The 26,714-nt window shown below is 41.0% G+C and overlaps 2 protein-coding genes across 11 annotated transcripts in view; both read right to left on the bottom strand.

Annotated features, from left to right (window-relative positions):
* Positions 1 to 26,714, bottom strand: part of PAIP2B (poly(A) binding protein interacting protein 2B) — a 118,710-nt gene that overhangs the window by 10,994 nt on the left and 81,002 nt on the right. The window lies entirely within an intron of this gene.
* MCEE (methylmalonyl-CoA epimerase) overlaps positions 1,548 to 26,714 on the bottom strand; it is a 25,532-nt gene continuing 365 nt past the window's right edge. Inside the window, exons 2-5 of one of the 10 annotated variants that reach the window (XM_063617877.1) lie at positions 26,347 to 26,447; positions 25,790 to 25,876; positions 20,724 to 20,899; positions 1,548 to 1,984 (exon numbers count right to left, since the gene is read on the bottom strand). In XM_063617877.1, coding sequence (XP_063473947.1) covers positions 1,832 to 1,984; positions 20,724 to 20,899; positions 25,790 to 25,876; positions 26,347 to 26,447 — 517 coding nt within the window. In that variant the 3' untranslated portion in view covers positions 1,548 to 1,831. Of the gene's footprint in view, positions 1,985 to 14,376; positions 14,513 to 20,174; positions 20,254 to 20,561; positions 20,900 to 25,789; positions 25,877 to 26,346; positions 26,448 to 26,714 lie in introns of those variants that run through there. The other 9 variants (XM_063617874.1, XM_063617875.1, XM_063617876.1 and 6 more) reach the window with 9 other exon arrangements.

The following is a 26,714-nucleotide window of genomic DNA, read 5'->3' as shown; positions in this document are numbered from 1 at the left end:
TCCCAGTGGATTGACCTTATTATGTCCCTTTAGTCTTACTCCAAAAGATTAAATTTTTAGTTGGTAAATTATGTCTACATTGCTGTCTTCCACTTTGAGCCTCAGTCTCTATTCTCATCACCTTAACAGGAGTTTGGGGATAACGACTTAGTCAAACATTTGAAAACAATCTTTGGTTTATTCCCTGAAAAAGATCACCAATCACTTCCATTCCTTGTAGATGTTCCATGTGTAGCCAGCAGAGGGCGACCCTACTTCCCTCATCCCCAGGTTCTTAGTAGGCACTTCTTGGAACCTCAGCAAAAACATGGCAGCCATCTTCCCTTACAAAAACTATTTCTTGTTGTTTATAAAAATGTAGAATAAATTTGGCTTTTAAATAACTAAGGTTTAAATTAAGAGGTAGCTTTCTGAATACAATATGCATTTTAAAATAAAATATATGTCCAATGGGTGAAAGGCACAGCACTAACAGCTATTCTGGCTTAAAACTCAGCAGAGCCATGTGATCTATACTAGCACACCTATAGTGCTGGTAATCTGTGTCACATTTATAGGTCACCTTGAGACACAGAAACCTGTTGTTTCTGTAACTTCCAGGTGAATATGGTTATCTGACTGAAGAGGCCATATCTCAATAAACACACATGCAGTTTATTGCAGTCTACTACTATTAACATCTACCACTTAAAGTGGAATGTGGATATTTAACTACCATTTAAGTCCCTTTTACTGCCCCCACTCTGTGATGTAATTGTCTGAAATACTTTCTCTACATACACTGAGAACCACATCAATGTTGTAATTTTTACTTTAACTTTTAAATGACAAGTATAATTGGATATTATACTTGTCTTTCATAATAAGTTCAGTGTCTACATATCTACTCACTTACTCAACATCCACTCATCCATCAACTTGTTAGCCACTTTTCCATCCACTATGCATTCAAAGCATCCATCTGTAATCCTTGAAATTCATCTGAAACTTGTTTCTAATATATTTGAGTCTGACCATCCTCTGAGATCTATTCTCTCTTTCCTTTCCAATTCATTCAGATATTGTTTTGTAAGTGTTTACATTTATTTCAAGTAGTACTCTCCCCAACTGAACCATAAGCATCTTGGCAGTGGATTTCTATTCATTTTGTATATTCCCCTAGAACCTGTTGTGGCATTCTAGCATCTACGTGATACCTAACTCTACAAATTACTACTGATTTAAAAAAATAATTCAGCCATCTACACACCTACTAGATGATGCACCAGGTTTTCCAGACAACTTCCTATACATCTAACCCTAGCACCCAAAACACCTGGACCCTGAGGAACCTGTGACCACAAGTTGTTTTTGAAGAGCAAAACTTCTGAGATCAAAATTCCCTAATCTTAAACAGTTTGCTCTAAAAAAGTATTCCAAAACATTCTTAGAAAGTTTTGCCCCAAATATTAGCCACAAAATTGTCATACTTTCGTAACTCCTTTGTGTATCCATCCATCACACACATACCCTTGTACACAGCTAACACATTACATTCAATTACCCCATTGTAGAAGAGGAATAATTTATTTCTATATGATTTTAATAACGTTCCCTAAGTAATTAGTAATCAAGATTTTCTTCAAATTCAAATTAACAAATGTTTGTTAATCTAAATAATATACATATTTATGTATTTATAGATGTATATATTTTAATCTTTCTATAATTCAGTTTTTAACTGTGAACTTTTACATGATGGAAGCAGTGAAGGACTCAATGTCACAGTACATTCTGATAGTACTTGATAGGCTTTTTCAGGTCAATTAATTTAGTTGCTTGCAAATATAAATCAAGCTTGCTCCAGTTCCACAAGGACTCCACCACAGTCTTTAGGATGGAGAAAAATCACTGGTTTTCCATGTGCTCCTATTTTTACCTCTTCACTCAGACTGCGTATCTTCTTTTTTTTCAAATCCATCACAGCTGCATTAATATTATCCACCTTAAGAAAAGGAAATAAATTGAACACATTTGAGATCATAAAAATACCAACTTATAGTATCATAAGACTTAGAAAAAACTTTGAGAGCTCATGCAGTCTATCTCCTCTGCCTGTGGGCAGGACCATTCTTAAATCATCAAAAAAAATAAGCTTAGATGGCTGAATAGGAACAGCTCCAGTCTACAGCTCCCAGCGTGAGCGATGCAGAAGACAGGTGATTTCTGCATTTCCATCTGAGGTACCAGGTTCATCTCACTAGGGAGTGCCAGACATTGGGCACAGGACAGTGGGTGCAGTGCATCGTGCACGAGCCGAAGCAGGGCGAGGCATTGCCTCACTCGGGAAGCGCAAGGGGTCAGGGAGTTTCCTTTCCTAGTCAAAGAAAGGGGTGACAGACGGCACCTGGAAAATTGGGTCACTCCCACGCTAATACTGCGCTTTTCCGACGGGCTTAAAAAATGGCACACCAGGAGATTATATCCCGCATCTGGCTCGGAGGGTCCTACGCCCACAGAGTCTCACTGATAGCTAACACAGCAGTCTGAGATTAAACTGCAAGGCGGCAGCGAGGCTGGGGGAGGGGCGTCCACCATTGCCCAGGCTTGATTAGGTAAACAAAGCAGCCAGGAAGCTCGAACTGGGTGGAGCCCACCACAGCTCAAGGAGGCCTGCCTGCCTCTGTAGGCTCCACCTCTGGGGACAGGGCACAGACAAACAAAAAGACAGTAGTAACCTCTGCAGACTTAAATGTCCCTGTCTGACAGCTTTGAAGAGAGTAGTGGTTCTCCCAGCACGCAGCTGGAGATCTGAGAACAGGCAGACTGCCTCCTCAAGTGGGTCCCTGACCCCCGAGCAGCCCAACTGGGAGGCACCCCCCAGTAAGAGCAGACTGACACCTCACACGGCCGGGTACTCCTCTGAGACAAAACTTCCAGAGGAACAATCAGACAGCAGCATTCGCGGTTCACGAAAATCCACTGTTCTGCAGCCACTGCTGCTGACACACAGGCAAATAGGGTCTGGAGTGGACCTCTAGCAAACTCCAACAGACCTGCAGCTGAGGGTCCTGTCTGTTAGAAGGAAAACTAACAAACAGAAAGGACATCCACACCAAAAACCCATCTGTACATCACCCTCATCAAAGACCAAAAGTAGATAAAACCACAAAGATGGGGAAAAAACAGAGCAGAAAAACTGGAAACTCTAAAAAGCAGAGAGCCTCTCCTGCTCCAAAGGAACGCAGTTCCTCACCAGCAACGGAACAAAGCTGGACAGAGAATGACTTTGACAAGTTGAGAGAAGAAGGCTTCAGACGATCAAACTACTCCGAGCTATAGGAGGAAATTCAAGCCAAAGGCAAAGAAGTTAAAAACTTTGAAAAAGAATTAGACGAATGGATAACGAGAATAACCAATACAGAGAAGTGCTTAAAGGAGCTGATGGAGCTGAAAGCCAAGGCTCGAGAACTACGTGAAGAATGCAGAAGCCTCAGGACCCAATGCCACCAACTGGAAGAAAGGGTATCAGCGATGGAAGATGAAATGAATGAAATGAAGTGAGAAGGGAAGTTTAGAGAAAAAAAGAATAAAAAGAAACAAACAAAGCCTCCAAGAAACATGGGACTATGTGAAAAGACCAAATCTACGTCTGATTGGTGTACCTGAAAGTGACGGGGAGAATGGAACCAAGTTGGAAAACACTCTGCAGGATATTATCCAGGAGAACTTCCCCAATCTAGCAAGGCAGGCCAACATTCAGATTAAGGAAATACAGAGAACACCACAAAGATACTCCTCGAGAAGAGCAACTCCAAGACACATAATTGTCAGATTCACCAAAGTTGAAATGAAGGAAAAAATGTTAAGAGCAGCCAGAGAGAAAGGTCGGGTTACCCACAAAGGGAAGCCCATCAGACTAACAGTGGATCTCTCGGCAGAAACTCTACAAGCCAGAAGAGAGTGGGGACCAATATTCAACATTCTTAAAGAAAAGAATTTCCAACCCAGAATTTCATATCTAGCCAAACTAAGCTTCATAAGTGAAGGAGAAATAAAATCCTTTACAGACAAGCAAATGCTGAGAGATTTTGTCACCACCAGGCCTGCCCTAAAAGAGCTCCTGAAGGAAGCATTAAACATGGAAAGGAAGAACCGGTACCAGCCACTGCAAAATCATGCCAAATTGTAAAGACCATCGAGGCTAGGAAGAAACTGTATCAACTAACGAGCAAAATAACCAGCTAATATCATAATGACAGGATCAAATTCACACATAACAATAATAACTTTAAATGTAAATGGACTAAATGCTCCAATTAAAAGACACAGAATGGCAAATTGGATAAAGAGTCAAGACCCATCAGTGTGCTGTATTCAGGAAGCCCATCTCACATGCAAAGACACACATAGGCTCAAAATAAAAGGATGGAAGAAGATCTACCAAGCAAATGGAAAACAAAAAAAGGCAGGGGTTGCAATCCTAGTCTCTGATAAAACAGACTTTAAACCAACAAAGATCAAAAGAGACAAAGAAGGCCACTACATAATGGTAAAGGGATCAATTCAACAAGAAGAGCTAACTATCCTAAACATATATGCACCCAATACAGGAGTACCCAGATTCATAACGCAAGTCCTGAGTGACCTACAAAGAGACTTAGACTCCCACACAATAATAATGGGAGACTTTAACACCCCACTGTCAACATTAGACAGATCAACGAGACAGAAAGTTAAGAAGGATACCCAGGAATTGAACTCAGCTCTGCACAAAGTGGACCTAATAGACATCTACAGAACTCTCCACCCCAAATAAACAGAATATACATTTTTTTCAGCACCACACCACACCTATTCCACACAGTTGGAAGTAAAGCACTCCTCAGCAAATGTAAAAGAACAGAAATTATAACAAACTGTCTCCCAGACCACAGTGCAATCAAACTAGAACTCAGGATTAAGAAACTCACTCAAAACCGCTCAACTACATGGAAACTGAACAACCTGCTCCTGAATGACTATTGGGTACATAATGAAATGAAGGCATAAATAAAGATGTTCTTTGAAACCAACGAGAACAAAGACACAACATACCAGAATCTCTGTGACACATTCAAAGCAGTGTGTAAAGGGAAATTTATAGCACTAAATGCCCACAAGAGAAAGCAGGAAAGATCCAAAATTGACACCCTAACATCACAATTAAAAGAACTAGAAAAGCAAGAGCAAACACATTCAAAAGCTAGCAGAAGGCTAGAAATAACTAAAATCAGAGCAGAACTGAAGGAAATAGAGACACAAAAAACCCTTCAAAAAATTAATGAATCCAGGAGCTGGTTTTTTGAAAAAGATCAACAAAATTGATAGACCACTAGTAAGACTAATAAAGAAGAAAAGAGAGAAGAATCAAATAGATGCAATAAAAAAATGATAAAGGGGATATCACCACTGATCCCACAGAAATACAAATTACCATGAGAGAATACTACAAACACCTCTATGCAAATAAACTAGAAAATCTAGAAGAAATGGATAAATTCCTCGACAAATACACCCTCCCAAGACTAAACCAGGAAGAAGTTGAATCTCTGAATAGACCAATAACAGGCTCTGAACTTGCGGCAATAATCAATAGCTTACCAACCAAAAAGAGTCCAGGACCAGATGGATTCACAGCCGAATTCAACCAGAGGTACAAGGAGGAACTGGTACCATTCCTTCTGAAACTATTCCAATCAATAGAAAAAGAGGGAATCCTCCCTAACACATTTTATGAGGCCAGCATCATCCTGATACCAAAGCCGGACAGAGACACAACCAAAAAAGAGAATTTTAGACCAACATCCTTGATGAACATTGATGCAAAGATCCTCAATAAAATACTGGCAAACCGAATCCAGCAGCACATCAAAAAGCTTATCCACCATCGTCAAGTGGGCTTCATCCCTGGGATGCAAGGATGGTTCAACATATGCAAATCAATAAATGTAATCCAGCATATAAACAGAACCAATGACAAAAACCACATGATTATCTCAATAGACGCAGAAAAGGCCTTTGACAAAATTCAACAACCCTTCATGCTAAAAACTCTCAATAAATTAGGTATTGATGGGACGTATCTCAAAATAATAAGAGCTATCTATGACAAACCCACAGCCAATATCATACTGAATGGGCAAAAACTGGAAGCATTCCCTTTGAAAACTGGCACAAGACAGGGACGCCCTCTCTCACCACTCCTATTCAACATAGTGTTGGAAGTTCTGGCCAGGGCAATTAGGCAGGAGAAGGAAATAAAGGGTTTCAATTAGGAAAAAAAGAAGTCAAATTGTCCCTGTTTGCAGATGACATGATTGTATATTTAGAAAACCCCACTGTCTCGGCCCCAAAATCTCCTTAAGCTGATAAGCAACTTCAGCAAAGTCTCAGGATATAAAATCAATATACAAAAATCACAAGCATTCTTATACACAAATAACAGACAAACAGAGAGCCAAATCATGAGTGAATTACCATTCACAATTGCTTCAAAGAGAATAAAATACCTAGGAATCCAACTTACAAGGGACATGAAGGACCTCTTCAAGGAGAACTACAAACCACTGCTCAATGAAATAAAAGAGGATACAAACAAATGGAAGAACATTCCATGCTCATGGGTTGGAAGAATCAATATCGTGAAAATGGCCATACTGCCCAAGGTAATTTATAGATTCAATGCCGTCCCCATCAAGCTACCAATGACTTTCTTCACAGAATTGGAAAAAACTACTTTAAAGTTCATATGGAACCAAAAAAGAGCCCGCATCGCCAAGTCAATCCTAAGCCAAAAGAACAAAGCTGGAGGCATCACGCTACCTGACTTCAAACTATACTACAAGGCTACAGTAACCAAAACAGCATGGTACTGGTACCAAAACAGAGATATAGATCAATGGAACAGAACAGAGCCCTCAGAAATAACACCGCATATCTACAACTATCTGATCTTTGACAAACCTGACAAAAACAAGCAATGGGGAAAGGATTCCCTATTTAATAAATGGTGCTGGGAAAACTGGCTAGCCATATGTAGAAAGCTGAAACTGGATCCCTTCCTTACACCTTATACAAAAATTAATTCAAGATGGATTAAAGACTTACATGTTAGACCTAAAACCATAAAAACCCTAGAAGAAAACCTAGGCATTACCATTCGGGACATAGGCATGGGCAAGGACTTCATGTCTAAAACACCAAAAGCAATGGCAACAAAAGCCAAAATTGATGAATGGGATCTAATTAAACTAAAGAGCTTCTGCACAGCAAAAGAAACTACCATCAGAGTGAATAGGCAACCTACAAAATGGGAGAAAATTTTCGCAACCTACTCATCTGACAAAGGGCTAATATCCAGAATCTACAATGAACTCAAACAAATCTACAAGAAAAAAACAAACAACCCCATCAAAAAGTGCGCGAAGGACATGAACAGACACCTCTCAAAAGAAGACATTTATGCAGCCAAAAAACACATGCAAAAATGCTCATCATCACTGGCCATCAGAGAAACGCAAATCAAAACCCCAATGAGATACCATCTCACACCAGTTAGAATGGCCATCATTAAAAAAGCAGGAAACAACAGGTGCTGGAGACGATGTGGAGAAATAGGAACACTTTTATACTGTTGGTGGGACTGTAAACTAGTTCACCCATTGTGGAATTCAGTGTGGCGATTCCTCAGGGATCTAGAACTAGAAATACCATTTGACCCAGCCTTCCCATTACTGGGTATATACCCAAAGGATTATAAATCATGCTGCTATAAAGACACATGCACACGTATGTTTATTGGGGCACTATTCACAATAGCAAAGACTTGGAACCAACCCAAATGTCCAACCACGATAGACAGGATTAAGCAAATGTGGCACATATACACCATGGAATACTATGCAGCCATAAAAAATGATGAGTTCATGTCCTTTATAGGGACATGGATGAAACTGGAAATCATCATTCTCAGTAAACTATCTCAAGGACAAAAAACCAAACACCGCATGTTCTCACTCATAGGTGGGAATTGAACAATGAGAACACATGGACACAGGAAGGGGAACATCACACTCCGGGGACTGTTGTGGGGTGGGGGGAGGGGGGAGGGATAGCATTAGGAGATACACCTAATGCTAAATGGCGAGTTAATGGGTGCAGCACACCAACATGGCACATGGATACATATGTAACAAACCTGCACATGGTGCACGTGTACCCTAAAACTTAAAGTACAATAATAAAAAATAAAATAAAATAAAATACAGTTGCAAACCAACAACAACAAAAAAGAATAGAAGTGGCAGATTTCCTCAAAAAAAAAAAAAGAAAAAGAAAAAAGCTTAAAATTTTCAGAGAAGTAAAAGAAGGTACTCAATTTTTCTAGGTAAGCAACCACAATGCTTAGAATTTTCACCATTAGTAAATGTTTCTTCTTATAATCTAAATCATTATGATATACTTTATAATAATTTATTCTGGCAGTACTATTAGTGAGATTTAAGACATTGCTTTTTCCTGAGAAACCTGGGTGCTCATCTATAACAGGCAAATGAGGTCTACCATATAAATTGACTACAAATTAAAATGAGGTAACAGATAAAAAGCTCTCAGTACAGTTTATGGCATAATAGGTACTTAGCAGATATGAGTGTTTCCCTGATCCCCAAAACTTGCCCTGCCAAAACACCTGGTTATTACCTTTGACATTATCAAGATACACATGAAAATCACTATTAAATTGCCATCAAAATGTTATTCCCCATCCAAAAAAAAATTCAAACTTTAATGTTTTTGCAGCCTCTTCTAAGTTATTTCTATTTTCTTCATACTTATGGACACTCTAGGAGGAGCAGATGTGTCTCTCTATACTTGACGGAGAAATGATCTGCCTCTATCTTTGAAAGTCACCCACTTAGACTGGGAACCTAGGAAATGGATGACAAGGTATGATATGAATGGCCACATTCCTAGGCAGTCATAAATCACTAGTTTAATTAAAAAAACACAAAAGCACAGAGACTAGTATAACACCCATGTACCTGCCATTCAGATCTAATAAATATTAATATTTATACAATTTTATTTCCAAAGAGCCAAGGATTATATGCTGAATTGTAAAACCAGTCAAACAGCTAATGAGGATACTAAATGGTACATAAATAAGCTATGATTTCTTCATATGGCACATATTCTACTTGTATTCCTGTTATTTCTTTTTTAAACCTCATAGGTATATCAAAGTCACAGGTGCCTAGATTCTGAACACGGCTCATTTCATGACATCTTGCACCGTAGCTGGTTTTCTCATCTTTTTCAGAATAGAACATGCACTAGAAGCTCGTGGCAGGAACGGCCCGACCCACTTAGTGAGGAAAATTGGTCCTCACTGACGTCAGACATTGTCAATTTCATCTTATTTTTAAATTCGAATCAATATTACTAAGCTTTTTTTCTGCTGTGTTAGGTGGGATTAGATAAGCTTTTAGTCTAGGACTAATTTTCCTACTACCAAGCCAAAGCCCTTCTGAGTGCTCTTCTCAATGTTATGGAAATTACTATGACTAGTAAGAAAAAACTATGCCCACCTCTGTGTGTGGATTATTCCCTCTAATCCTTTCAAGGGGTTCTATTCTAGCTTCCTAACATGCGTGCAATACTCGAAGCTCAGATGAAGACATGAAAGGTACTACAGATCTTTAGAGTTCACTCTCTGTGCAGCTCTCCTTTTCAGGAGAGAGCTGTGAACTCTAGCAACATAGCCTCCTCAGACTTTCAACTCCTATCTCCTCAACTCAGGGAGATCACTAAGTTCCACGTGGATTCCCCCTTCCTGCACTGCAGTCTGGAAACTCTCTACAGCCAGTAAACTGGGTAATTCTAGGGCTCGTCTTGTTTGTTTACCCTCTCTCAGAAGCCAATTCCTGTGCTGCCTGATGTCCAATGCCAGAAATCCATTATTTCATGTATTTTGTCTAGGTTGCTTGTTTGTTTCAGGGAGGAGGATAAACTGATCTCTTTTACACCAACTTGGCCGGAATCAGATTTCTAAATTGGCAGGTTTTTTCTGTCAGCAACTAAAAAGTGTCATTACATGTCATTCTATAATATGTCTTTTTTACATTGATTGCTTTTAAGATTTTCTTGTCATCTTTGATTTTCAGTTTGACTATGGTGTGCTTAGGTGTGGTTTACTTTCTTTCTTTCGAGACAGAGTCTCACTCTGTCACCCAGGCTGGAGTGTAGTAGTGCGATCTCAGCTCACTGCAACCTCTGCCTCCAGGGTTCAAGCAATTCTGCCTCAGCCTCCAGAGTAGCTGGGACTACAGGCGCACGCCACCATGCCCAGCTAATTTTTATATTTTTAGTAGAGACGGGGTTTCACCCTGTTGGCCAGGATGGTCTCGATCTCTTGACCTTGTGATCTGCCCGCCTCAGCCTCCCAAAGTGCTGGGATTACAGGTGTGAGCCACTGCACCTGCCCCCTTTTTTTTTGTTTGAGACAGAGTCTCACTCTGTCACCTAGGCTGGAGTGCAATGGCACGATCTTGGCTTACTGCAGCCTCTGCCTCCTGGGTTCAAGCGATTTTCCTGCCTCAGCCTCCTGAGTAGCTAGGATTATAGGCATGTGCCACCATGCCTGGCTAATTTTTGTATTTTTAGTAGAGATTGGGTTTCACCATATTGGCCAGGCTGGTCTCGAACTCCTGAACTCAAGTGATCTGCCCGACTATGCCTCCCACAGTGCTGGAATTACAGGCGTGAGCCACCGTTGCCCGGCCTGGTATGGTTTTCTGTTTGCCCTACTTGGGGTTGCTGACTTTCTTGAAACCATAGGTTGATGTTTTACATCAGATTGGTAGTGTCCTTGTCAACTATTTTTTCAATTATTGCTTCTGTTCTATTTTCTCTCTCTTTCTTTTCTGGGACTCCAACTATATTCTGCTAGAACTTTTGACCATGTTCTATATCTGTCTTATGCTCTATTCTGTTTTCTTTTTCTTCCATATTTTTTACCTCTTGATTTTGGAATTCTAGTTTCTAGAACTGTGAAAAGAATAATTTCTGTTTTAAGCCACTAAGTTTGTGATCATTTATTATAGCAGCCCTAGAAAACAAATACAACTACCACATATCATACCGAAATTGAACAACGAAGTAGATGGATGGCTGATAGTGGGAGCTAAGTTTCTCACTGTTGGAATGAGAAGATAAAGGCGAGTGTGGTCTATGTGGTAATGGATTAGAGCTGGAGACGTCAGTATGCACTGAGGAGTTTATGACATTTCATGAATTCTATAATATAGTTATATATAGAAATGTGTATAGATATGTGTATATACATAGTATACACACATCTCCCTGTTGTCCTGGCTCAGTAGGCCAAGAACCAATGACACCCCCAGTAGCAATAAGCACACTTAGAACCTAGATCTTGGCTTCAAATATCATTCTCCAGTAGTAGGAACCAGGGCTCCTAGATGAAATGTCTAATTATATGGCTAGGGAAAAGAGTAAAGAAGATGAATTTGGAGCATCTTATATAGAAGATGAATTTGGAGCATCTTACAGTGCCAGAAAAAGAAAGGAAGTGCTTAAAAAACAAACACAAAACACAAAACCAAAAATAATGGGGGTATGTCAAAGGGACACAAGAATCAACTGAAAGAGCTCCTAATAGCCAAAGCTAGAACAATCTGAGGGGAAAAAAATAGTATTAGATTGTAATGCAAGACATAAAATAAATATCCACAAGTCCATACTGATATAACTCTCTATTCCTTAAGTGTGGGCCTTGCATAATGACTTCCTTCCAAAAGAGGATAGCATGGAGGAGAAAAAAAGAACAGCTTTCCAGTGCAGAAACCTGACAACACCTCCTCACCTGGGAGATCAAGGTTAATATCAACAGTAGTAAGTCATGTTGATAAGTATGAATCCTTGATATGATGTGATGAGAATGACACTTTACCTCTATGGTCTTTCTCCCCAAAATCAATAACATGAGTCTAATAAGAAAAATATCACACAAATCTCAACTGAGGGACAGTTTACAAAATAACTGACCAGTAATCTTTAAAAGTATTAAGGTCATCAGAAACGAGGAAAGGAGATCCTAGAAAAAGGTTAGAAAACAAAACAAAACAAAAAACAAGGAAAGTTTAAGAAACTGCCACATGCAAGAGGAGCCTCAGCAGATATGATGACTAAATGTGATGTGCTAGGGGTGAAGGAGTGGGGGAAGGGAGAGCATCAGGATAAACAGCTAATGCATACAAGGCTTAATATCTAGGTAATGCATTGTCAGGTGCAGCAAACCACCATGGCATACGTTTACCTATGTAACAAACCTGCATGTCCTACACTTGTATCCTGGAACTTAAAATAAAATAAAAAATAAAAAATAAATGTGATGTGAAATCCTAGATGGGATCCTGGAATAGAAAAGGGACACTGGATAAGAACTAAAGGAATCAGAATAAAGTACAGACTTTAGCTAATAACAATGAATCAGTATTGGTTCACGAATTGTGATAAATGTATCAAACTATTATAAGATGTTCATAATTTTTTAAAGCATCTGACAAGATTAACCACCATTTATAATGAGTGGATCTTGTTTTTATCCTGATTAGAGCAAATCAACTACAAAAAGACATTTGTAAATCAATCTGGGAAATTTAATTTATGAGCTGTGTATAGACGGTGCCAAAGATTTACCTTTAATTTTGACTGAAGTGCCAGAAAATAAAGATGATAATGTCACCGTGGTTATTTTTGTATTTCTTAGAGACCCAAACTGAATAAGGGTAAAATGACATGTTGTTCATTTAAAATAATTTAAGGAAAAAAGAAAAAAAGATGACTTGTAGCAAGAGCTTGAAAACTGTTGAACCTGGGTGATGAAAGTACTGACATGTTTTTTTTCTACTTCTCATATGTTTGAACAATTTCATGATATAATCATGACTTTTTCCATAGTGCCCTTTTGATAACTCCTATGTTACATGTGATTATGAATATTTCCATTTATGGAACATTCTATCCAAGTACAAGTATCTATAATTTTGACATTGCAACCCAATGTTTTAGTATACTCCTTCTTCAATATCCCTCAATCATGAATTACTTCAAGGCTGGGCACAGTGGTTCATGCCTATAATCCCAACACTTCAGATGGGGCCAAGGGGGGAGGATGGCTTGAACCCAGGAGTTTGACACCAGCCTGGGAAACATAGTGAAGCCCCATCTCTATAATCAATCAGTCAGGTGTGGTGGCACGCACCTGTAGTCTTAGCTACTCAGGAGGCTGAGATGAGAGGATTGCTTGAGCCCAGGTTGAGGCTGAAGTGAGCTATGATGGTGCCACTGAACTCCAGCCTGGGTAACAGAGTAAGACCCTGTCTCAAAAAACTAATAAATGTCTAAATGACATTGCACTAGCATCTATTTCTACTTCTGTTACTATTTCTATCACTAACTTCGATTTTAAAGCTCTTTTACCATATTTATCCTTCTGTTAGTGTTGCTATACATTTCATGATTCTTTTAAGAGTACTCTTAATGCTTTGTTTGGCAGTAATACAAAGAATAAAATTAAAATGTCTTAATTTTCTGAATTGAAAGCAGATACAATAGTGGTAAGAAATGCAGAGCAATTTGATTTGGGAAGTTAAATCAGTCCCTCTTAAGTAATGAAAGTAACACAGTCAGTAATAACCCATATTTTTTAAAAAAGGGAGGTTTTCAAACACTGCATGTTCTCACTCATAAGTGGGAGTTGAAGAATGAGAACACATGGACACAGGGTGGGGAGTCACATACCGGGGCCTGTCGGGGAGTGGGGGCAGGGAGAAGATAACATTAAGAGAAATACCAAATGTAGATGACAGGTTAATGGGTGCAGCAAACCACCATGGCACATGTATACCTTATGTAACAAACCTGCACGTTCTGCACATGTATCCCAGAATTTAAAGTATTAATTTTAAAAGGGGGGGTTATGGTTTTTTAAAACTGCTTTTATAGTCCTTCAAACAATTACAGAGTGTACCATATAGTTCTGGAAGACTTTGCATGCCATTAGTGAAAATCGGGGCTATTTACTTTTCTTTTTTTTGAGATGGAGTCTTGCTCTGTTGCCCAGGCTGGAGTGCAGTGGCGCAATCTTGGCTCACTGCAAGCTCAGCCTCCCAGGTTCACACCATTCTCCTGCCTCAGCCTCCTGAGTAGTAGATGCCTGCTACCACGCCTGGCTAATTTTTTGTATTTTTAGTACAGACGGGGTTTCACCGTGTTAGCCAGGATGGTCTTGATCTCCTGACCTCGTGATCCACTCACCTCGGCCTCCCAAACTGCTGGGATTACAGGCGTGAGCCACCGCGACCAGCCTTTTACTTTTCACTTCAACTTTTTACCAGCTATTTGCTTTTTCTTTCTTTTTTTGGTATTTATCTGCGTCTGAGAGTTTATCTTGATTTTGCCCTGTCACCTGCAAATTAAGAGTGACAATAACCCGAATAAAAATGTTTGGATTGTCACAATCAGAATTCAAAATTTTTTTTTTTTTTTTTGAGACGGAGTCTCACTCTGTCACCAGGCTAGAATGCAGTGGCGCGATCTCAGTTCACTGCAACCTCCGCCTCCCAGGCTCAAGCAATTCTCCTGCCTTGGCCTCCTGAGTAGCTGGGATTACAGGCGCGTGCCACCATGGCTAATTTTTATATTTTGTAGAGATAGGTTTCACCATGTTGGCCAAGCTGGTCTCCAGCTCCTGACCTCAGGTGATCCTGCCTCGGCCTCCCAAAGTGCTGGGATTACAGGCGTGAGCCACTGCACCCAGCCAGAATTCACAATCTTCAGGTACATCTCACAACCTCTTTGGTCCTCAGCTTCCCCATCTGAAAATGGCAATACAATCTTGTTTGTTTGAAGCCAAGCAATTGGGCTAAATAACTTTAACCTTAAGGTGTGTAATCCTCAATGACCAAATTTTATGAAAAAGTAATAATGTACCCCTCTTAATTGTGCATGATATTTGGACAGATTTAACAAACATAAGCTTTTATTTTATATAAAGTTGTAACGGTGCTGATATAATGAATGACTTCAATCCTCAAATTGGTATAAACCCATGAAAGTTAAAGTGAAAAGTCTGGATTAAGTATTTGTTGTATTTGTTCCAACTGTACCTCCTCAAAAGCTAAAAGCTAAATGAATTATGCAAGCCTAACACTGTCTCACTTTACATAGGGTTCAGATGGTTACTGTCTTCTTGGATTCATTTCAGAAGGGCACATGTTACCTAAGCTTCCATACTGGCTATATAGTCTAGTGGGGGCTATGTGGAGTATCCCTCAAATGCTTGTCTCTGCTGAAATTTTCACAGTTGATAGTAAAATATTTTTTTAATTCCCTAGTTTATTGTGAAAAGCCAAAATGAGAATAAAAATTTTTAAAAAGGAGAATATTTTCCTTTCTTGATTGAAGAACAGACATTACCCAGTATGTAGGAAATGAGTTACCTCACTAGCCTGTTACTTTAAAGTTATAAATTTTTTCTTTCCTAAGGAATATATGCTGTTAAAAAAGATCTGCAAAACATATAAAAGCACAAACAAGAAACTGAGTCATCTATTGTCTGATCACTCAGAAAATAAAACTGTTATAATTGCTGCATTTCTCTACCTTTGGTCTTAGTTTTTAAATACTATTAATATTTTTCTCATGTACTTTTCCACAGCAGCCTGCAACAGTAATTTCAAGATTACCTTGAAATCAAATCCAACATCCCTGTCTGCCACTGGGAAGCCAGGCTCCCATAATCCTTACTACCTACTCATCTAAGCAGCCCCTTCTCTGTCACCGGTCCCTACGGTTCTGCAGCCCCTCCCTCAGCCTCAGCACCGCACTCATCACCCTCCATGTGCTCCAGCCGTGGGGCTGCCCTCTTCATCCCATCTGAGCTCCCACTCACGATTCCAGGCCACACCACCCCTGCACAGAGGCCTGTTACCCCATGTGAGCTGGGCCACTCCCTGTGCTGCAGTCCTTCTTGCCTTCTGTGGGACTCAACATCCCGCCCGGAAGCATCCCAGTGGATATACATCCTCCTCACCCTGTGTGGCTCTGACTCCCCATACCTGCCCCTGACCCCATATGAACATCTGCCTCAACCTTCTCAGGCCCTGCTCCCATACCAGGCTACCCCCTGCGAGGACACCCAGCTTATCCCACCTGGGCTTCAATTCCCCACATTAGTCACCATTTTCCCCTGCAACGATGCACTCCCCACAGGACCAGCCCTGAGCCTCCGTGCTGGGTGTGCCCTCCCCACAGTGTCGGTACCCCTGCCCCCCACAGGACCAGCCCTGACCCTCCATGCTGGGCGTGCCCTCCCCAGTGTCGGTGCCCCTACCCTGCTCTGGCTCTCCCACTCCTTGCTGCCCCTGCCCCCGCCCCTCAGGTGGACGCCTTTCTCAACATCCTTGGGCTCCAGCTCCCTGCTCTGAGCTGTGTCTCAGTCCATTTGGGCTGTTAGAACAAAATACCTAAACCAGGTAGCTCAGAAAAAAACAGAAATTTGTCAGTTTGAGAGACTGGGAAGTCCAAGATCTAAGTGCTGGCAGATTCAACATCTCGTGGGGGATTCGTGGTTCACAGACAGCACCTTCTCACTGTCTTCCCATAGCGGAAGGGGCAACGGGTGTCTCTGAGGCCTCTTTTATAAGGACACTAATCTCATTCATGAGGGATAGGCCTACTGCTCATGAATGGGGCCTCAGGAATCATCTCCCTAAGGCCCCACCTCCTAACACCATCACTTTGGGGGTTATGATTTCGACATATGAATTTTGAGGGGACACAGGCATTTAGTTCTAAGCTGGCCTCCCATGCTGATGCCCTCCTCACTGACACTGCAAGCCAAGATGCTCCCCTGGGCACAAACGCACAAACCCTGCTCAGACTCGGACACCTTGCACTGGAACTCCCCACGCATGGGCACTCAGTCTCTGGCTTCTCCGTGGCAGGCAGCTCTCACTCATGGATGCCCTCCTCACCTTGCCAGGATCCCAACACCCTGCTTTAGGCCAGTCTGGTTCTCCCCATCAACATAAATGACTCTTCTGCTCTGTCCTACCTGAAGTCTTCAGGAAGGGAAGGAATGGGGAGGAGTCATAGGTACTCAATACTGTTTATTTCCCTTTTTGTTTTTGGTAAGTAGAAAGAAATACAGTCATGTGTCACTTGATGGGTACAAGTCCTGAGAAATGCATCGCTAGACAATTTCATTGTTGTGCAAACATCACCACACCTGGATGGTGGTGCCCACTACACACCTAGGCTATAGGGTACTGCCTATTGCTCCTTGGCTACAAACCTGTACAGCATGTTACTGAAAACTATAGGCAAGTATAAGACAATGCTGTCTAAACACATTTCAACACAGACAAGGTACAGTAAAAATACAGTGTTACAACCTTATGGGACCTCATGTGGACTCATCACTGACTGAAACATTGTTATGCGGTGTGGGACTGTATTTGGCTAAACTAGTAAGGTATGCTAATCATCCCTTATATTTCCTCTTTGTTTCAACTAGCACTATTACTTCTGTATTTTGTAGGCTGTGTTTTAGTCAGTCACCTTTAATCCTCTCTGGAAAATGCGGAGCATGTGTGAATAAATGAAGCAAGCAGGCAAGCTCTGGGTAGACAGGGACTTTCTACTTGTTCAGCCACATATCCCCAGCACCTTGTACAGTGAAGGACAGAGTGATACCAAAAATACTTAACAATCAGGAAAATACAAAGATACTAATCAGAATTGTGCGGCTGAGCATGGTGGCTCATGCCTGTAATCCCAGTGCTTTGGAAGGCTGAGGTAGAAGGATTGCTTGAGCCAAGAGTTTGAGACCAGCCTGGGTAATACAGCAAGAATTTGTCTCTTAAAAAAAAAAAAAATTAGCTGGGCATGATGGTGTGCTGCTTGTAGCCCTAGCTACTCAGGAGGCTGAGGTAGGACGGTCACTTGAGCTCAGGAGTTCCAGGTTACAGTGCGTTACGATTGTGCCACTGCACTCCAGCTTGGGTGACGGAGTGAGACCCTCTCTCTGAAGGAAAAAAATTGTAGGGGAGAAGGGTGTCTGAAGGGTCCCAGAAAAGGGTCCTTCTGCAAAAGGAATGTTACTCAGGGGTTACAGAGCAGCAGCTGTTTACCAACCAGCAGGGAAGCATTTAAATATTTTTACAAACTCAATACAAATTTTGAGTAAGTAAATATTTCCGGTGGCCCTTAAAGTCTTCACTGTGACACACTGTGCTGTCTGGGTAAGTTCTCTAGAGAAAGCATGGCCAGCTTTGTCTCCTCAAGCAGAGGCACGCAGAAGGCAGGGAAGGTGACCCCCCTCTTGCCATCGCAGGCAGCAGGTTAGGAGCATAAACACAAGCTATGCCAGAAAACAGTAGGTGATTCAGTCCATACTTGAGCAAGAGAAGAGATGGGACAAGATGCCTTCTAAACTTCCTCTAGTGAGAGGCAAAGACACACAAGAAATATGGGTAAACCTCACAAGAGAAAGTAGAAACCAACTCAACCTCGACAGAAAAATGCTAATTAACTAGTGAGATCGTAATCCATGTATGAGAAAGGGACATTTCGTCAAGTGAGTCAACGAAAACTATGGAGCATCCACAAACAGATATATGCTAAGTCAGAGGTTTTATAAGTTCCTGGTGAAAAAGGACAAAAAGTATCCCTGTGATAATTACAGAGGGGAAAGCCAATTCTCTGATGAGTGGTTCGACATTTTTTTTTTTTTTTTCTGAGACAGAGTCTTGCTCTGTCGCTCAGGCCAGAATGAAGTGGCATGATCTCGGCTCACTGCAACCTCTGCCTCCCAGGTTCAAACGATTCTCCTGCCTCAGCCTCCCGAGTAGCTGGAATTACAGGTGTGCACCGCCATGTCCAGCTAGTTTTTGTATTTTAGTAGAGATGGGGTTTCACCATGTTGCCCAGGCTGGTCTCGAACTCCTGAGCTCAGGCAATCCACCCACCTTGGCCTCTCAAAGTGCTGTAATAAGCATGAGCCACCGTGCCCAGGCGACACACCACTTTGTAAAAATCACCAAGCGTGGCATCCATTGATGGCCTCCAGTACCTTTCTCCTTTTCCTCCTTTAATTACAGCAACCCCCAAGTTTCAGCAGGGCACATAACTGCCTAGCTAGAGACTACATTCCCCATTGTAACTTATGCTCTGTGAGGCCTTCCCAGCAACTCAATCTGCCAGGAGAAATCAATCTCCTTCATCTGTGCTACTGTGAAGTCACATATATCAATTCTACTTATCATAGTATATTGCACTTGGGTGTTTAAATTTCTGCCCCTCCTCACTATGGACTTGACTCATGTCTTATTTACTGCTAAATCCCAAGTACTTGGCAGAATACACATTGTAGAGTCTCATACATGTTTGCAATAATGAACTGAATACATCCTTGGATTCACTCTAGAATCAAATGACCTCTCCTCTGTATTAGAAATTTGGCCTAATAGGCCGGGCAAGGTGGCTCACGCCTGTAATCCCAGTACTTTGAGAGGCTGACGTAGGTGAATTACCTGAGGTCAGGAGTTTGAGACCAGCCTGACCAACATGGTGAAACCTCATCTCTACTAAAAATACAAAATTAGCCGGGCATGGTGGCGCATGACTGTAATCCCAGCTACTTGGTAGGCTGAGGCAGAAGAATCACTTGAACCCAAGAGGCAGAGGCTGCAGTGAGCCGAGATCACGCCACACTGCACTCCAGCCTGGGTGACAGAGTGAGACTCCATCTCAAAAGAAAAAAAAGAAATTTGGCTTAATATTTATGTCATTCTTTCTATCAAAAGAATTGTCCTAGCAAATTAAATCAATGCATAATTGTCATTGCTGATATTCTAAAAGGCAGTTATCTGAACATGAACATCTATAGAAATGTTCTCTAATGGACTTTTCTTGTCTAACATTTCTTCACATTCCTTTAAAAATTGTTGGCAGGTGCAATCCAGAAGATCTTAAAAATTACAGTAATTGAAAATGTATTGACTTTGCAATAACAAAGTTATTAGCATTTTAAAGAGAGAAAAGAGTTATAAAGAATACTTAGCATGTACCTTGAAAGCTTTACTTTATAAAGTCTTTTCATTTGTTTCTCCTAATTGCCTTGTGACAGTGAAAACAGCTGTATTCCTGTTACATGGGAGGTCAAACATGATCAATTCTAAAGCAGATTCTACATTGTGGCTAACTTCGGTGGCACTTACAGTGGTCACTGAATCCAGACTTCAAAAAAATACATTAATATTACATGTTAGAATTTTCTAAAGGGAAAAGAAATGTATGTAAGGATCCACCTTTGAGGAGGATGAATATTATCATTCTCCTTAAAGAACTTTACAAAAGTTTCTAATGACAGTGACCATAAGTAAACTTAAAAAGTAAAACACATTTTTTAAAACAGAGATTTAAAATACCAGGCATTAAAATAATTAAAATACCTCGATGCAGATGTGATGCATTCCTCCAGCCTTGTTTTTCTGCAGAAAACCTGCAATTGGACTGTCACGTCCCAGTGGATGAAGCAGTTCCATCTTGGTATTTCCCAGGTTGACAAAAACAACAGATACTCCATGTTCAGGAAGAGGGACCACTTCACTTACCTGGGCCCCCAGAATATTCTTATAAAATGCTGCAGCCTTTTCCAAATCTGGCACTGCTATGGCTACGTGGTTGAGTCGACCCAGGTTCCACACAGAACCCGCCACTTGATCCAAGGGCTGTGATGTGGAAGAAGCTCTTACTGTTGGAATGGGAGCTCGCAGTCTGGAAAAAAGCCCTGAAAAATTGAACAGCCATTGATATCCTTCTTTTGAGAATTAATGCACTTCTAAATTGAATTTTAAAAACTAAACAATAATGCATGCAAAAATTCATTATTTATATATCTGTTCTTTTTAATTATTGAAATGAAACCAGGAGATAAATGGAAAAACTTACATCAGAATTACTCTGCTCTGCCCATTCAAATAACTGACTGGGGCCGGGCGCGGTGGCTCACGCTTGTAATCCCAGCACTTTGGGAGGCCGAGGCAGGCGGATCACGAGGTCAGGAGATCGAGACCATGGTGAAACCCCATCTCTACTAAAAATACAAAAAATTAGCCGGGCGTGGTGGCGGGCGCCTGTAGTCCCAGCTACTCAGAGAGGCTGAGGCAGGAGAATGGCGTGAACCCGGGAGGCGGAGCTTGCAGTGAGCCGAGATCACGCCACTGCACTCCAGCCTGGGCGACAGAGCGAGACTCTGTCTCAAAAAAAAATAAATAAATAAATAACTGACTGGAATAAAAAAGCTAATTCTGAGCTGCAGTTAGATTTAAAACATAGAATAACATTTTTTCATAATGATTCATATTTACTGGTAACACTTAAAGAATAGTGGCATATTAAGAATTACTTGCTATTCTCTGCATTTCACAATGAAACAACATATATTTAATAAGAACAAGCAATTTCTCTACCTGTACCCAATTTTTTGTCTCATATTTTGTAGTAAGTTCATTAAAGGTATAAAAATACATTAAAAGAGTACATACAGTACTCTTTAATGCTCTGTTGCCCAGGCCGGAGTGCTGGAGTGCAACAGTGCGATCTCAGCTCACTGCAACCTCTGCCTCCTGGGTTCAACTGATTCGCTGGCCTCAGCCTCCCAAGTAGCTGGGATTACAGGTGCCCGCCACCATACCCAGCTAATTTGTGTGTGTGTGTGTGTGTGTGTGTATATATATATATATATCTTTTTTTTTTTGGAGACGGAGTCTCACTCTTTCGCCCAGAATGAAGTGGCACGATCTGGGCTCACTGCAACCTCCACCCCCCAAGTTCAAGCGATTCTCCTGCCTCAGCCTCCCGAGTAGCTGGAATTACAGGCGCCTGCCACATGCCTGGCTAGTTTTGTATTTTTAGTAGAGATGGGGTTTCGCCCTGTTGGCCAGGCTGGTATCGAACTCCTGACCTCAGGTGATCCACCTACCTCGGCCTCCCAAAGTGATAGGAATAGAGATGTGAGCCACTGTGCCCACCCTAATTTTTGTATTTTTAGTAGAGATGGGGTTTCACCATGTTGGTCAGGCTGGTCTCAAACTCCTGACCTCAGGTGATCCACCCACCTCGGTCTCCCAAAGTGCTGGGATTATAGGCATATGCCACCATTCCAGCCAGTTTTTAGCATTTTTAAAATTCACTGTCACTGTGTCCTCATCAGATAGTTTCTTGATCTCCACAGATAACTCTGCATTCCATTCATTTAGCAAACGGTCATTGCATGTCATTAACAACAAGAATGGCCTGAATTTACTGTGCACCTACTGTCTGGCACTGTATTTATTTTTTTACACCAACTATCTAATATTCACAACAAACCTACAAGTTAGAAACTTAGTAAGTTTCACTGTTATCATGAAATCCAAGTGGATTACAACCGAGTACACATATACATAAATGTATAATTGAAACTAAATTGCAAAAAAAGAATACCTTCCACCTCAGCCTCCTGAGTAGCTGGAACCATAGGCATGAGCCACCATGCCTGGCTAATTTTTGCACGTTTTGTAGAGATGGGGTTTCACCATGTTGCCCAGGCTGCCCATGGTGCTCCTGGACTCAAGCGATCCTCCTACCTTGGCTTCCCAAAGTGCTGGGACTACAGATGTGAGCCACCGCACTAGGCCAGTGAAAATATTTTGAAACAGACAAATGTGATAGTTGTACTAACCCAGTGAATGTAATAATTACTGTTAAACTGCGCTTTATTTGAGACGAAGTCTTGCTCTCTCGCCCAGGCTGGAGTGCAATGGTGTGATCTCGGCTCACTGCAACCTCCACCTCCCGGGTTCAAGCGATTCTCCTGCCTCAGCCTCCTGAATAACTGGGACTACAGGCACGTGCCACCACACCCGGCTAATTTTTGTATTTTTAGTAGAGACAGGGTTTCACTACGTTGGCCAGGCTGGTCTTGAACTTCTGACTTCGTGATCCGCCCACCTCAGCCTCCCAAAGTGCTGGGATCACAGACATGAGCCACTGTGCCCAGCCTAAACTGTACATTTTTAAAGGGTTTTGTTATGTGCATTTTACCAAAAAAAAAAAAAAAATGATCCAACAATAAAAATCCAAAGGTGAAATTGTGTAGACCAAGCAAACTGGGTAGAGAACACTGAATAAAGGAGTTAAAATGAGATAGAGCTTTATATTTAATAAAAATGTGTTCCTGAAAAGTTTGTTGTGAATTGAACTCTTATTATATTTCTCCTTTGACTTGTAGAAACTTTTTTCCAGCTTGAGATATGATGACTAATAGAAATGGTGTATCTTTAAGGTATACAATGTGATGTTTTAATATATACATAAATTATGAAAATGATTACCAACACTGAAGCTAACTTTTTAAAGCTATTTTTATTTCAGGTTGCCCTCCAGCTGGTAGGAATTCACAGCTCTTTAGTTTTAGGTTTCTCTGCCTCCCATGTCAGAAGAGTGCAGCAGAATTGCATTATTTTGAATTCTGTAATGTTTAATTTGTGATTATTCCAGTAAAGGTTGCTTTGCATGAATATACTACAGTGTAAAACCATGTGCGAATAAATGCATAAGATATTTAAAAACAGAAGTGTTAATAAAAAATGCGTGTAAAGATGAATATAGATTTAAGAAACTATTTTCACATATGTCAGGAAGCTGGTATACAAGTAAAAGATCAAAATCGGATGTGTATGTTAACTCTCATTCCAATCTTCCTTTCAATATCAATTCTCGTTAATCACTTTTAGTGTCCTGACTTAAAAATAACATTGCATTTCTTTCAGTTCAGATTTTGCACTTATTTCAGATCACACTTTTTAAACACTGTCCTTGAATACATAAAGGTTTAGCTGCAAGGATCTATACTCAAATGCATTAAGAGTACTTACTATTTAAAGGCATTAGATGTTAAATTTGTATAAAAAGTATTATAAAAGTGAATAATCACTTGTAATAGGTTTTTTTTAACAGCTTTATCTCTTAATAGTTTTTAAACAGACTTAAAATTTATACACCATAAAGTTCACCCATTTGAAGTGTACAATTCATTTCTTTGCATATTTGCAAAGTTGTGCGGCCTTCACATAATCTAATTTTAGAACACGTAATAAGTTTGTTTATTTGTGTTTTTGAAACGAGTCTGGCTCTGTAGCCCAGGCTGGAGTGCAATGGCGCAACCTTGGCTCAGTGCAACCTCTGCTTCCCAGGTTCAAGCAATTCTCCTGCCTCAGCCTCCGGAGTAGCTGGGATTACAGGAGCGCGCCACCACGCCCGGTTAATTTTTGTATTTTTAGTAGAGATGGGTTTTGCCATGTTCGCCAGGCTGGTCTTGAACTCCTGACCTCAGGTGATCCACCTGCCTCAGCCTCCCAAAGTGCTGGGATTACAGGCGTGAGTCACCGTGCCTGGCCGAACATAAGTCTGAATTTTCACATATCTGGTTTGAGGAAACATACGTATTTAGAAAGTCATTCATTAGAAGTGCTTTCAAGTTAGTCTGGTAAGTTTTCTCTTAAACATTTGACCAGTTAATTTCACAGCACCATATACATATCTTCAACTTGTTTCAAACTATGATCAAATTTGTTTTATTCATTACAGTAAGTAAACAGATTACATTTCTGTTAGCCCATTTACAGACGATTAATGAAAGTAAACCTATGCAGTCATGTAAGTTGGTCATTCTTGTCTCCCACCTAACAGGTTCAGTTTCCATTTTCAGAACTTTTCTACATGTTCACTCTGATTTTTCTGTGCTTTAGTGTTTCGGCGAAGTTTTATGTTCCTTAAAAGAGGGGCCATAACATAGAATTACCATGTAATCCAGTAATTCCACTTTTGAGTATACACACCCCCAAAGAAGCAGGAATTCAGAGGTATTTGTACACCCACGTTCATAGCTGTATTACAATAGCCAAAAGGTGGGGATAACCCAAATGTCTATCAAGAGACGAATGGATAAACAAAATGTGGTATACACACACAATGGAATATTATTCAGTCTTAAAAAGCAATTTTTTTTTTTTTTTTTTTGAGACGGAGTTTCGCTTTTGTTGCTCAGGCTGGAGTGCAGTGGCGCGATCTTGGCTCACGGCAACCTCCGCCTCCCGGGTTCAAGCGATTATCCTGCCTCAGCCTCCCGAGTAGCTGGGATTACAGGTGTGTGCCACCACGCCTGGCTAATTTTTGTATTTTTAGTAGAGACGGGCTCACGCCTGTAATCCCAGCACTTTAGGAAGCCGAGGTGGGCGGATCACCTGAGGCCAGGAGTTCGAAACCAGCCTGGCCAACATGGTGAAATCCCGTCTCTACTACAAATGCAAAAAATTAGCCAGGCGTGGTGGCGGGTGCCTGTAATCCCAGCTACTCGGGAGGCTGAGGCGGAAGAATGGCTTGAACCTGGGAGGCAGAGGTTGCAGTGAGCTAACGCCACTGCACTCCAGCCTGGGCGACAGAGTGAGACTCTGTCTCAAAAAAAAAAAAAAAGGTAAATTTTACTTTATGTATATTCAACCACACACACACACAAGTGGAGCCATTAAGCTTCAAGTATCTTAATAGGGCAAATCAAAGGCAATCTTTGGAATACACTATCTTCATTTTTCCTTTATGCCACGATGTATATGTAAGTTACAAAACAAACACGCACCTTTATCTGCATTGAGTTCTTGCAGTATGTATGACCTGTTGGAAGTCGTACTTTTTCCCAAACTGTCAATCATTAAAGTGTGCAGTTCTAAAAATACAGACATAAAAATGCCTTTTCCCAAATATTCATTTATTTATATTTTTACGTTCCTATTTTGTGTATCACCTAAGAGGAGGGTATGCCTTACGGTTAAGAATGTGGGCTCTGGTGCCAGAAGGATTTATCACGAATGTCCCGGAGTAACTCTGGGGCATTACCACTTGGCACCTTCTTCCTAACAGGGAATCTCAGATTAAAGGAAATACTTGCCCTCTCATAAAAGGAGGAAGAGAAAAAAAATATAAAAGGATAAAAAGAGGAGAAAGTAAGAGTCAGAAAACGTGACAATTATTACAGTTATTTCTGTCATAACTGATTCTATGTACACATTTTTAAAAAAATGAAGGGGGAGAAAACTCAAGGAAGTTTCCAAATCCACATGCTTTTATCTGTGTACGCGATAAATATATTAGTGCGCGTGGAAAAACCACTCCTTTTGTATTCTTTACACCACTGACCTTTGAGTGTTCCTAACAGAAAGCTGGTCATGCTTGGAGTTCGGCCGACTAGTAGTTGTTGTTTTTGTAGAACTTGCTCTCCTTTCTGGTTCCTCCTCAGTCTGTTTATTGGTACGCAGTAAAATAACTTACCGACCCGCTTCTATTTACCTCTGACCCTGCCCTGCCTGACCTGCCGGGCAAGTTCCCTCGACTCTCCCGCCCACATACTGGAAGGTGCAGAGCCCAAGGCGCACAGCTCTCGGATGGAAATGGGACTCATGCACAAGGCAATCCCCGCTACTAAGCGGAGGCGCTTCTGGAAGGTACCCTCTGCCTAGGTGCCAGCAGCGGCCGTGGAACGCGCCCCCGGGGGAGGACATTAGATC

Source organism: Symphalangus syndactylus, chromosome 14 (assembly GCF_028878055.3).
Source record: "Symphalangus syndactylus isolate Jambi chromosome 14, NHGRI_mSymSyn1-v2.1_pri, whole genome shotgun sequence".
In the NCBI taxonomy this organism is placed as follows: domain Eukaryota; kingdom Metazoa; phylum Chordata; class Mammalia; order Primates; family Hylobatidae; genus Symphalangus; species Symphalangus syndactylus.
The sequence above is the reverse complement of the archived record's forward strand: the minus strand, read 5'-3'. Positions and strand labels throughout refer to the sequence as shown.